This window comes from Zingiber officinale, chromosome 7B, assembly GCF_018446385.1.
Source record: "Zingiber officinale cultivar Zhangliang chromosome 7B, Zo_v1.1, whole genome shotgun sequence".
Taxonomy (NCBI): domain Eukaryota; kingdom Viridiplantae; phylum Streptophyta; class Magnoliopsida; order Zingiberales; family Zingiberaceae; genus Zingiber; species Zingiber officinale.
In genome coordinates, this window is record NC_055999.1 from 7,919,330 (window position 1) to 7,933,151 (window position 13,822).

The 13,822-nt window shown below is 34.7% G+C and overlaps 1 protein-coding gene across 1 annotated transcript; it reads right to left on the bottom strand.

Annotated features, from left to right (window-relative positions):
* Positions 1 to 8,164: 8,164 nt before the first annotated feature.
* On the bottom strand, positions 8,165 to 8,894 carry LOC122004138 (glucan endo-1,3-beta-glucosidase 7-like). The gene is made up of 3 exons (XM_042559067.1): positions 8,775 to 8,894; positions 8,317 to 8,593; positions 8,165 to 8,193 (listed from the first exon to the last, which is right to left on the bottom strand). Exons 1-3 carry the CDS (start codon positions 8,892 to 8,894, stop codon positions 8,165 to 8,167), a joined length of 426 nt encoding a protein of 141 aa, XP_042415001.1.
* Positions 8,895 to 13,822: the final 4,928 nt, after the last annotated feature.

Consider the following 13,822-nt stretch of genomic DNA (forward strand, 5'->3'; position numbering starts at 1 on the left):
TAGAATGGTATTTAATTACAAGAGACTAAATGATAATTGTCAAGAAGACGGTTATAAAATCCCAGACAAAGACCAACTCCTAAATAAAATCCAAAACTCAAAATGGTACTCAAAATTTGACATGAAATCAGGATTTTGGCAAGTTAAAATGCATCCTGAGTCCATTGAATGGACAACCTTTTCCTGTCCCGAAGGACATTTTAAGTGGCTTGTCATGCCTTTTGGCCTCAAAGTCGCTCCTCAAATATTCCAAAGGAAAATGGATGACATTTTTCGAGATTTTTCTCTCTTCACTTGTGTGTATATAGATGATATTTTAATTTTCTCTAAGACTAAACAAGAACATTATGCTCATCTTCATATTATATTTAACTTATTTGAAAAACATGGTCTGATTATTTCTCGAAAGAAAATGACAATAGCTACTACTCATATTGATTTCTTAGGAGCAGAAATAGGACAGGGATAAATAGCCCTTCAACCTCATATCTCTGCTAAAATCCTTGCTTTTCCAGATAAGATGGAAGACACTAAAACTCTAAGAGCCTTTTTAGGACTCCTAAATTATGCTAGACCTTATTTAAAAAATATAGGAAAAATCAACGGCACCTTATACAACAAAACCTCCTTAACAGGACAAAAACACTTTAATTAACAAGATATGGCGCTTGTAAAACAGATTAAAGAATTAGTAAAAACAATTCCCATGTTAACACTCCCACTTGATGTTGACTACTTAGTCATCGAAACAGATGGATGTGAAACAGGATGGGGAGGAATTTTATTTAGAAAAACATCCAAGTATGACCCTAAAACTACAGAAACCTTATGCAGATATGCCTCTGGAAAATTTCAAGAAAAAGGACATCTTACCTCGTTAGATTTTGAAATATTAGCAGTTATTTATTGTCTAGAAGCCTTCCGATTATTCATTTGTAATAAGCAAGAAATCACCATCTGAACCGACTGCGAAGCTATAGTCAAGTATAGTCAACAAACTAAAGGATTAAGAAAAGGATTAAGTACTAAGAGATGGCTAAAATTCACAAATACTATTATTAATAAAGGTTTACGTATTCACTGGGAACATATAAAAGGAATTAACAATTCTTTAGCTGATACTTTATCTCGTTTACTCCACTAACACTTTTTGTTTAGGTAATGGATCGGCCAAAGAAAGTACGCACCTCTTTTGCTACTAAAACATTAAGATTTGGAACACAAGAACTACAACAGTTTACACAGCAAGAAGATCAGTTTCGCTCTTTATTCAGAGACAAACTAGATCACATTCAACACTGTTTGATAGATAACATTTGGCACATTCCTACCATCCCTGGTAGCTCAGGACACAAGATAGCAGTCATAAATGCTTTGACAAACTACTTTCTAACAACCATACAAAAGCCAGCAGGCAAGAAATTCTCTTGTTATGTAGTCTTTTCTGGGCCACAAGCTGGGGTATATGCTACTTGGGAGGAAACAAATATGGTCATACAAGGCTTAGAACATCCTTTCTTCAAAGGGTATTATTCACTTGAAGAAGCTTTTACTGCTGCCAGAACTCAACTTGGTGCTAATTTCTTTATTAGCACTCTATTAAAAACAACAACTATGGTGCCAACTAGCTCACAATCAGAAGAACCTCCTACATATGCACAAATTACTGAAGGAACTCATGGGTCTCCTTCCTCTTCCACAACATTAGAAGAAAAGAAACCACAACGGGCCAACTATCTAACACTGGTCCAGTTAAAAGAACAAGCTGCTACAACTTTTGCTCAAAGAACATCTGCAGCCCATATATTGGGTCTGCCCAACACCATACCCGAGGATATCAACTCCTACGTTCGGAACCTAGCAGAACAATCTACACTACAGACATTTTTTTGAATTATGTGAAGCACTAAAGGCCTTCCACAAAAATCCCCCTCCTGGGATAACTATTACCTATGAAACAGAATTTGGCCCAAAACTTAAATGTCAGAAAATTGGGCCAACCTGTGAAGACTTTGCTAAATACGGATGTCCATGCCAATTGCTATATTCCTTCCGAAAAGACAACTTAGACTACGAAAGGTATAAAGCAATTTCATACAAAGGAAGGCTTATTACTCCTTTTCTTCTGATGGACTATGGACTACTATACAAAGTTTGGGTACATGATCCAGATTCTGTTAAAGACTTTCCTAAAAAGCTTGGTACTATTATTTCTCTAGCTCTCGAAGAAGAGGAAACGTTTGTTGTATGTACTTTTGACAGCTCTCCACCGGAATGGCTTAACCTTAATATTGAACCAGCCAAACATCTGGTTAAGCTGGATATCAATGAAGTCGGGGGTATCCAAACAGAACTTGAAGATTACTCATCTGACCCCGATCTACATTAGGAAGCTCTCCCTACTATTGAAGATCAATTAAAGCATTGGAGAGCATCAGTACAAGGAACTAATTGGGCTTGGGATCGCTTAACAGATCCAGACAATTACTTCCTAATAGGAGAAACTTACACTGAGAAGATCTATTGGCCAAAAGATATGGGAACTAGATTCCTCCCTTTCTCCTTCAAAACACAGCATACGACATTGCTTCAACATTATAAAAGAAAAACTGAAAGATACTGTCAGAAGAGACTAGCCAGCTCTGTCCTCTCTGCTAGAGCATATAGAGACGCACTCCACAGAAGTATGCAGCCAGACTTAGCCGGAAGTTCACAAACTCCCTCTCTAGATCTTACCAGTGACAATAACCTCGACAACTTAATGGAGACTTAATAACGTCATCCATGACGTCCTCTCCCATAAACACAACACTACAGTAATATCTACCAAAAACGTCATTCATGACATTTTTTCTGCCACCTAGCCACTATGTCCACTCACCTAAAACGAAGCCATCTGTCCCCCCAACTAAACCCTTCTTTTGCCAGACCCCCTTTCCATTTCTTAGAGCTTTCCACTTGTCCTTCACCAAGCCTTCTCTTTCCAGGCCCCTCTCTTTCTCTGCTTTCCTTCTCCTCCAAGAAAAGCTCTCTCCTCCTCCTATAAAAGGACCCCAAAACTCTCTTGCTGAAGCATCCACTTCCCCCACTGCACTCACTACTGTCCATACTCTTCCACTGTTCTTCAAGTTTGCGCAAGTGTGTTTGTAAGTTCTCTCTGTCAAGTTATGTAAAAATTCGGTACCTTTATGTAATATATGTTGTTTTCTATGTAAGCTATCTTTATGTAAAAATTTTATGTAACTCTCTGTAAAAATTCTCTACTAAATAAGATCTATGCTTGTTGCTTGTTTTATAATGACAATCTAAGTTTAGACTCAAAAACATTCTGTCTCTCTCATCTTGGTTCTTTTCCTCAGTCCTTGTCTTAGTAACCAACACGTGAACAGTAACTGTATCAGGAATAACCAAAATCATATAAGACTTGTGCGGGCTAAGTAAGAAGGGTAGCAACCCAAAATCTTACGCATAAGCCGGGGCACTGATTGAAAGGTGAGGTCCTGAACAGGTGAGGCTCCCTGGAAAACAAACAAGAAAAGAAAGCAGTTTAGTAAAAAAAAAAAAAGAGTAAAAATTTAAAAAGTCAATATATTTAACCATACCATCACGGTATTGTGACTATCTACTTTATGTACTGTATTTTTCTTTTACTATTTACTGTTTACTATTTACTGTTAACTATTACTGTTTTACTATTACTGTTTACTGTCAAGTTATCTTTGTTTGCTGTTAATCTATTTCTGTTATTGTTTACTGTTAATCTACTTCTGTTTACTATTAAAAAAAAAAATTAAAAAGAAAAAAATTTGGTATCCTCCACTTCTGTTTACTATTAAAAAAAAAAAATTCCACACTCGACACCAGGACTTTACACCTAGGGTTACCAACCCCTAGGACTTTTACCTGAAGCACTCGACCCGCCAAGACTTTCCGCATAGGGTTACCGCCCCCTATGACCTGGGGTTACCACCCATAGGGTTTTCCACCTGCCTAACCGCAGCTAGGACTTTCCTGAAACACTCAATCAAGCTGTTAGATCACAAGTAAGCTTAACTTTGAACTTCTTTGCCATTATCAAAACAACGGTTTGATCGTCGGATGCTTCCCACACCAACAAAAGGGACTTCCACCCAAACATTTTCATGAGCACACTGCCCGTATGGGTATTTTGTCATTTGAGAATTTTCAGACTTATGTGGGAGTTAGTTATTCTAAATTATTTTATGTAATAAATAGTTTCAGTTATATATATTTATGGTTACTTTTTGCACAAATAAAATATTAGGTTATTTACATTCTGATTATGATCAAATTTTGATCTCAATAAGGTTTAAGGTTGGTCTAGATGGAAATAGGCACGTTATGAACACATTACGTGAAGTTTCCTTTCTACATATCCATATCATAATCCATGTTATTCAATTGTCTTGGCACATCTGACCATTGATGGGTCGAGTTATCAAGAGTGTAACAAAGGCTGCTTTAATCCTGTGTTGACAAGATTAATGGACGGGATTGGTAAAAGATACATTTCAGTAATATGACATTTTTTGAGCTCGTACGATTATTTTCACAACACGTAATCATAAGGTTGCATATATAACCTAAGTGGGAAATTATTGGATCAATTAATTATATGGGCTTATATGTAAGAGATTACATGCTGGCTAGTAAGTAAAGTTAAGCTCGAATTAAAGTGATCATCTAAAGTTTTGGTTATTGGGCTTTAATCTATCTAATAGGATATGGGTCTTTCATGGGTAGAGGCCAAAACTATAATTTCTAATTTAATGATGGGCTAAAATAGAAATAATAGGAGGTAATTGATGAATTATCTATTGTTAGGTGATGGTACCCAGATCTTCTGTATCATGTTCCAATATTCTAAATTCCATTACTAGAATAAGATCCAGAGAGAATTAAAAGGGCTCTCGAGAAAGAACACATAGATCTTGAAGATCAACCACTCGTTCTCATGGATTATAAGATTATGGCTTCACGTATGCTTCCGCTTTGGTTACAGTTAAAGATACATCATATTCTCAATAATTTAGCATGATGATTCTGGACATGTTTTTATATTAATTTATTACATAATAGTTTATGAAATTATGATCCTACACAAGATCAATATAGGATCAGAATCAGATTGATTAGGATCGTATTAAACTATCCCAAAACCTTTGAAATTTTATGGTATATGATTAATAATTATAAAAAATATCAAAAAAGATCATTTACAAATAAATAGACTAATACTTTTACATATACATATAACCGTTGACATTCGGCACCACAGATGACATTATTATTATCACAAATTTAAATTAACTTATAATTTAATTATTATTATAGCACAATAAAACCCAATAATATTTATATTTTCAAATTATAAAATGAAATAGTATAAAATTTCTACTAAGACAATAATAATAATCACATTCAACCTTAAGAATGTTTACTTTATTCACAATATGGCTTTGTTTAGAGACTAACAAAGCAAATGGCGTAGCAAAAGCTATGGATGCTTAGATTTGAACATGAATGTCATAAATAATTTTCTAAAGACCTATTGATTCCGCATTATACCAGACAATAGAGACAATAGAGGTCGAAAAATTCATCATTTCGAAAACAAATGAGAATATTATTTAGATAAAAAAAACTACTTCAAAAATAACTAACAAATATTTGATATTCTAAAAACCCTAATTTTGCAAAAGAAAAAATAATCTAAATTATAAAATAGCTTAAAATAATTTTTAAAAACTAAAAATCTTTTGGTCATCCAAAAAGACTTTAAATTATATTTTTTTGGATCTAAAACTAAAGGTTGATTATGAGTAAAGCTTTTAACTAGCTTTAAATCTTTGAACGAATTTTGATTTGATATATTTAACTCATGTGGTTCAATCCAAATCAAAAGCTACATTGGCAGCCCCCAACTATAATTGTTTGTAGCGTATGACCATACCAATCCTATTGATCATGTTCTGATTTTACTGAACAGATATTTTATAGTCTAAAACTCTAATTTTACAAATTCTTGCACAAATTCGAAGTGATTTTAGAATAATCAAATGAGGATCTGCAGCCAAAAATTATAGAAGGGTTGATCAAATGAAGAATTACGTGGGTGATTCTAACCTAAAGAACGCGAGATCAATGAAGCTTAGAGGAGTAGATAGAGATAGATCAGGTGTGAGTGGGACTTAATAGCAACATCATCTTGTGACATAGAGCTGTTATGGAGCATCATAAATCCATACCATTAGTTGATGTGAAATGGATGGTGGATGATGGGTGAATCTAAATCACATGGATCATTGAGGTGACATCAAAATATATTAAATTTATACGAAAAATCAATTAAAAATTCCCACATTCCTACAAATAGCAACATCGGCCATATCTAGAAAACAATAATATTTCTATATATAAAATAATATTTTTAATATAATTTTTAGTTGATTAATTGAATTTAAATGAAAGGCAAATAATATAAATATTGAAATATGTATAACTATGTTAAGTATTAAATCATTTGTCAATAATATAAATATAGAAATATTTATAACTAAGTTAAGTATTAAATAATTGGTATTGTTTGATTAATTGATTAAAAAATTTAGAGATACGTTGTAGAGAGAAAATTAGGGGAAATGAAAGTGGTCGAAGTGATAGAGATATTTATGTAATAAAAAAAACAGAATTCATAAATAAATATGCGGTGATTTAACTTAAAGTAATACTAGTGTTTCTTCGCATGCATTGTAGGTATATATGGTAGATTTTTTATATAAGTACTCTTATTAAAAATAAATAAATTTTGAAAATCAAATTTATTTTTTTATTTGTAATTAGTTTTATAAAAAAACTTTTTATTTTTATTTAGTTTTTATCTATGAGATAAAGATAATAAAGATCTTGAGTTAGCAATAACACATAATTAAGATAACTTTATTGGATGAATAAATAAATATTTTTTGATATTATTATAAAAAATAGGAGTATTTTAGGATAGTAGGAATAATTTGATAATTGTTCTTAAAAGTTAAAGTAATAGAAACGGTTAGTAGCAGTGTTTGACAAAGAACCACTACTCAAATTATCCAATATTAGTAGTTTGAAGATTTCTTTTAATAGTTATATAATTAAGAATGATTTACAGTAGCAGTTTATTCAAATTGATACTAATGCTATTCAATAAGAGCAGTTGTAAAACCGTTCTGAAAAGGTAAGACAATAAAAATAATTTAGCTCAAACAGATTCTATTGTTCAATTTACAAGAGCGCCGTTAAAACTGATCCTATATAGGTGTTTTTTGTAGTGTTAAAAACTACTTCAAAAATAACTAAACAAATATTTAATAGTCTAAAAACCCTAATTTTATAAAATAAAAAATAATATAAATTATAAAATAGGTCAAAATAATTTTAAAAACTAAAAATCTTTCGGTCATTAAAAGACTTTAAATGATATTTTTTAGATCTAAAACTGAAGGGTGATTATGAGTAAAGCTTTTAATTAACTATAGATCTTTGAATGAATTTTGATTTGATATATTTAGGTTCTGTGGTTCAATCCGAGTCAAAAGATACATTTACAGCCCCCAACTAGAATTGTTTGTAATGTAAGATCATACCAATCCAATCGATCATGTTCCGATTTTACTGATCCCAATGATCTTGCTCTGATTCCATCGTAAAAAATGATCCTACACAATCCAAGAGTGATTTGGTGCTTTTGGATCGTAGGATTGTTCAACCCTATGATTTAAATCATGATTTTACAAATTATAATTGTCGAATACAATAAAGATGGTTTGGAAATTAATTTTTATTTCTAACAAAGAGACGTGTGTGGAACTTTTAGATCGAGATAATCTTGTTCAGTCCAAATTTATTAGTTTGATTTTTATATTTAGAGAGAAAAATATGCACACTCTGATTGTTATTAGTTTTTTTAATATGTTTAATCTTATATATACTTATATTTATCGGCACTGATGCATGAAAATTCAAAAAAATGAGATAAAGGTTAACGAACGCTCCATTCATTAATTTATTTAATACTTAGAAACAAGGTGTTCATTTTATTTTTGGTGTGACCAAATTAAATCTCGAACTCCATCATATCCCCAAGCAATTAATCCAGCTTGCTTTATGAAGGATATACGCAGTTTTCATAACCTGCCATAATGAGTGGTGAACCAAGCATCAGAACCAAGAATAATGAGGGCAAGCAAATTTATCAAATCAATGAATTAATTAATTAGCAGTTTTAATATATTAATGAATTGAATGTCGACTTACTGGGGTCCTTCCAGATGAAGGTGGCGGTAGCGTTGAAGTAGCAGTTGTTTTCCTTTTTGCCGTTGGCATAATAGTAGGCGTTCATGGCATAGGATGCGTGCCCGAAGAGGGTGTCCGGCAAGTAGCACGGGCCGCCTTTCTGTATCGGACTGCAATCCGCTCTGCCGGGTCTCCTGCATGCCTCCTGGATGTTCGCCTGGAGCTCCTCCGACGTTAGTCCCTGCAAAGGCAAGCACCACGGTCCTCTTCCTGACGAGATCGTCACCGCTAATGTCACCTATCACATTCATTAATTAATTTGTTCATTGATTAGATCAATCTTGATGACATAGAGTTCAAAACATGGGGAAAAAATCTAAATGGTTTCATCTTGGATCAAATAATTAAATGAAAATTATTTATCAAACAAATGATTGAGAAAAAAAATAAGAGTCTGCGTTTCTGAGAGAAAATCTCACCGAGCCAGAGGGTGTGTGGTTATACACGGAGTTGGAGATGGAGGACGTATTTGTTAGGCATTGGAGGAGGAAGAAAGATAAAAGAAGTAGACTTGTTTTCTTCCTCATTGTGTCTGCCATTGTTGATGGATTTGAGAGGCTCGAATTATATAGTGTTTGTTACTTGAATGGAAGTAAAATTAGAAAGGAAAGTCATTAAGAAAAAATGTTAGCCGTGTCAAAGTTCGAAATTACTGATTATAATTAATCTTAAATTTAATTTATAATCAAAGATGCAAATAATAACGTATGGTACATTAATAAAACCCAAAGATGCAAATAATAACTTATTATGCATTAATATTTAAACAAAGTAATATTATCATGTTTAATTATTTTCTAAAAAACAAAAATAAGATTATAATTTATTAAAAAAAATAATTTATATCATATGATGATTAATATTTTATATTTTAATAGTAAATAAAAAATAATTATAATATTTTCTATAAATAGTATGTTTTTATTTAACATATTTATTATCAAGTTGAGTTTATAGAAAAAGTATAGAGTCTTGTATTTCATGTAGTTTGGAATTAATATAATTTTTAATTTAATTTTTCCGTATGAGGTTATTTTCTTCCTTCATTAACTTCATTCTAAGAGTGGTTTAACATTTTGATTTCAATTGTGTGTTTATTATATTTGTGGTTCAAAATCAAATTGAACAAATCAAGATTAAATTAATTAATTTTATAGATAAATCGGACAGATTGTACTTTGCTACTAAAATTAAACAAACCCAACTAATATAAAATCTCTTAATTTGATTAGTTATCGAATTAATCAAACTTTATATATCAATCGATTGAGGTTCTACATTATTTGAGTGTTATTGGATAGTTAAAATCATCAATCAATAGTCTAATCATAATTTAAAGTTTTCTTTGTAACGACCGCCCGTCTATACTTTTTACCTTACCTTACAATGACAGGCATTACTCCGTTACATATCTAAATTTCTTTTTCTTTTCTTTTCTTTAATCTCACATTATATACTATTCAGTTTCGAGATCTATTCTGAACTTGTTTCGACTGTTAGGACAAGATTTGGGGCAAAGCAAGATGTGTAGGGCGTTCTCGGCTGGCGCAGGGCACGACTGAGTGAAGGTCACACGGTCATGTCATATAGAGGTGCACGACCGTGTGAATCCACACGGTTGTGTCACCTAGGGGTGCACGGCCGTGTGAAACCACACGATCGTGTCACCTCGGCCGAGATGAGGAGGTGCACGGCCGTGTGGGTCACACGGTCGTGTCGCCTTAGCTGAGGGAAAGAGGTGCATGGCCGTGTGGGTCACACAGCAGTGTCATCTCAGCCGAGAGAGAGAGGTGCATGACCGTGTGAAACCAAACGGCCATGTCACCTTGGCCGAGAAGACTTGGTGCACGGCCGTGTGCCTCCATATGGTCGTGTCACCTAGGCCAAGAGGATAATGTGCACGGCCATGTAAATCCACACGGCCGTGTCACCTTGGCTGAGAGGGAGAGAGTTGGGGTCATGTGGCTCCACATGGTCATGTCACGGGCCCTGTGGGAGTCATGCCCTGCTCCTCAAAAGGGGTGATTCTCCCCTTGGTACTCCTTCTTGGCTTATCATTCCATCCCATTACTTTACGAGGAGTCTTTGACACGCTAATCACTAACAAACGGCAAATTCATCATACACAACTCTTAATTGTATTTTTATACTAAGTAGAGATGAGAAAATGGATCCATCCGTACCAAAATTTAACATATTCCATGCACTAACAAATTCCAAGATCACTTCTCACTGTTCCGTCACACACACCATCTAACATTGCTCCTGCTGCCCCCTCCTACTCGAGCTTTCCCTTACCTTTATCTGCAGTATAAGGAAAAGTAATCTATAAGTGAATGCTTAGTAAGCACATTCTACTCACAAAACAATGTATTAAAAGAGAACATGTTTTTCAAACTGCTTGCGGAAACACAAAACATACACTTGACAATCATTCATGCTAAAACACATTACTCGGAAATATGTATATGGCATGCATTTTTAAATCAGTTTATCATTCAAAACATCCACTTAAAACCATGCTAGTAACATCAACATGCAAATGAAAACATAAAATTTGTTATGCTATAGAGATCAAACACTGCACTCTCTAACTCTAGTTCTCAACTTAAAAATGTTTTCACTTAAACAAATCAATGAGCATTGAAAACTTTATATTATGTAATAGTGAAAATAATAATCACTTGCTTTGGGCCTGACATTGTACCACTTTACGCGCATCCTCAAGAAAGTCCGAGGTAGCTAATCCCGAAGCTATTAAGGTACTACTAGGCGATCTAGGGGCCTAGGGGCGATCTAGGAGCCCACCCTTGGACCTTGTGTCTAGTACATGCCATCTTAAAGTAAAATACTTTCTTTTAATACTTCTTTCTTATACTTGCACTAACATGTCATTTCAACAAGCACCTTGTGTGCACTTAATCCCTCACACTTATAGGGAAGCACCTTTGGGACACTTGATTATGCTTCTTAGTCCCAAAACGTCATGGGAAACAAATCAAATACTCTAAACATGCTCTTAATCCCAAAACTTTAGAGGGCATCTTACAATCATAACATCTATATCCTTTAACATACATAAAACATATCATGACATAAATCTTCTTTTAACTTACATAGACACATACAACAACATGCATCGACGAAGCAACTTATACTGCAGGTGAGGAGTACTTACATCCTTTCGCTAGATCTCACTACTATACCGCTATGATTTAGGGAAAATAATCCTCCCGGGTATGCCTTGATCTCCAAGACACCTTCCCGTGTGTACTACTTCCTTGGAATAAACCCTCCCTTAGATTCTCCCCCTTGAAAAGCCTTAAGACATGGAGCCCTAAAGTTCTTGGCTGCAACTTGAAAGGGAGAAGAGGAAATTCGGCTAGGGAAAGAAGAGGAGATGAAAAGTTATGTTTTCATCTCTTCATTTCCCTTTTATACTAAGTGGAAGTTAAAACATCTTTTTACACAACATCTGCTTATAATCAATTGTTTCTTATTCCCAATGTGATGCTTTACCACCACCCTAATGACAACTTAAACTAATCTTAACTAATAGGTCTTGGGTTCATATCCTAGCCTGGGTCATTTATGAATATAGTTTTTTTTGTATTTCTTTTCTCTTCTTCTATTTATTTTTTCTCTTTTGAAATAGAGGAAATTTACGGGTGTTACAATCCCACATACCTTATAAAAAGTTCATCCTTGAACTTAGAACAATTGTAGATACTTCTGTCTCATATCGTCCTCGCATTCCCATGTTGCCTCTTCATACTGTTGACTTTGCCACAACACTTTTACTAATGGTATCTTTTTGTTCCTCAGCTTCTTAACTTCTCGATCTATTATCTGAACAGGTCAACTTTCATAGCTGAGATCCTCTTGAACTTGTACCGTCTGTGGCTCAATCACTTGGCTTGCATCAGGAACATGCTCCTTCAGCATTGAGACATGAAATACTTTATGAATGACTGACATTTCCTAAGGTAGTTTTAGCTCATAAGCTACTTTGCCAACCCTTCTAGTGATTAGGTATGGTCCGACATAACGTGGACTCAACTTTACTTTCTTTACAAAACGCATTACTCCTTTTATAGGAGTTACTTCGAGGAACACTGAGTCCCCAACCTCAAATTCCAGTGGTCTACGGTGCACATCCGCATAGCTCTTCTGCCGGCTTTGAGCAGTTTCTATTCTCTGGCGAATGTTCTGAATGACTATGGTGGTGTCCTCTATAAGGTCTTTCTGAAGTCCCAGTTCTTTCTTTTCACCATCTTCATACCAATAAATAGGAGATCTACACCTCCTCCCATATAAAGCCTCATAGGGCGCCATTCCGATAATAGCTTGATAGCTATTATTGTATGTGAATTCTGCTAAGCATAGATATCGGCACAAGCTTCCTTTGAAATCCAAGGCACAAGCCCGTAACATATACTCTAGAACTTGATTCACTCGTTTTGTTTGCCCATCAGTTTGAGAATGAAATGCAATGCTAAACCACAGCTTAGTGCCAAGAGCACTTTGAACACACTCCCAGAAGTGTGAAGTAAAACGACAATCTCAATCAGAAATTATGGTTTTGGGAACTCCATGCAATCTGATAACCTCTTAAACATACATTTGTGCTAGCTGTTCAATAGAGTAGGATGTTCTAATAGCTAGGAAATGAGCAGACTTGGTTAATCTGTCTACTATTACCCATATAGCATCATAACCATTCGTGGTTCTGGGTAGTCCTACTATGAAGTCCATAGATATATCCTCCCACTTCCGCTCTGGAATCTGGATAGACTACAGAACTCCACCCGGTCTCTGATGTTTTACTTTAACTCGTTGACACGTCAGGCAGGTACTGACATATCTAACAACATCTCTTTTCATTCCAAACTACCAGAAGTGTCCCTTTATATCGTGGTACATCTTAGTTGAACTAGGATGCATCACATAAGGTGTTCCATGAGCTTCATCTAGAATTTTCTTTCATAATTCCTCTTGATTGGGGACATAGAGGAGATCACCGTGATATAGTATCCCATGGTCTGATACTCGAAACTCTCCCTTTTCTCCTTCATGTATCTCTTGCTTGATCTTCTGAATTTCAGGATCTTCATCCTACCCTTTCTGTATATCTTCAAGCAGGGTTGAGACTAAGGTCAAGGTGGAGAGCTGTTCGGTAACAATTTTAAGCTCAAAGTTTACTACTTGTAGGGGTTGGGACATAGCAGATACAGATAATAACATTGCACAAGATTTTCTTCTTAGCGCGTCTGCCACTTTATTTGCCTTCCTTGGTTGATAGAGGATTTCACAGTCATAGTCTTTAACTAGCTCAAGTCATCTCTGTTGTCTCATGTTCAGGTCCTTCTGAGTGAAGAAGTACCTTAGACTCTGGTGATTCGAGTAAATTTTGCACTGAGGTCCATACAAGTAACGCCTCCAAATTTTTAGAGCGAAGACTACTGCT

Excerpts from the sequence above, each read along its gene's own strand:
- LOC122004138 (XM_042559067.1), bottom strand. The coding sequence starts at position 8,894 with ATGGCAGACACAATGAGGAAGAAAACAAGTCTACTTCTTTTATCTTTC. Across the intron at positions 8,594-8,774 it reads ACCACACACCCTCTGGCTCG|GTGACATTAGCGGTGACGAT; the intron begins GTGAGATTTTCT and ends TGAATGTGATAG. Across the intron at positions 8,194-8,316 it reads CTTCATCTGGAAGGACCCCA|GTTATGAAAACTGCGTATAT; the intron begins GTAAGTCGACAT and ends TCATTATGGCAG.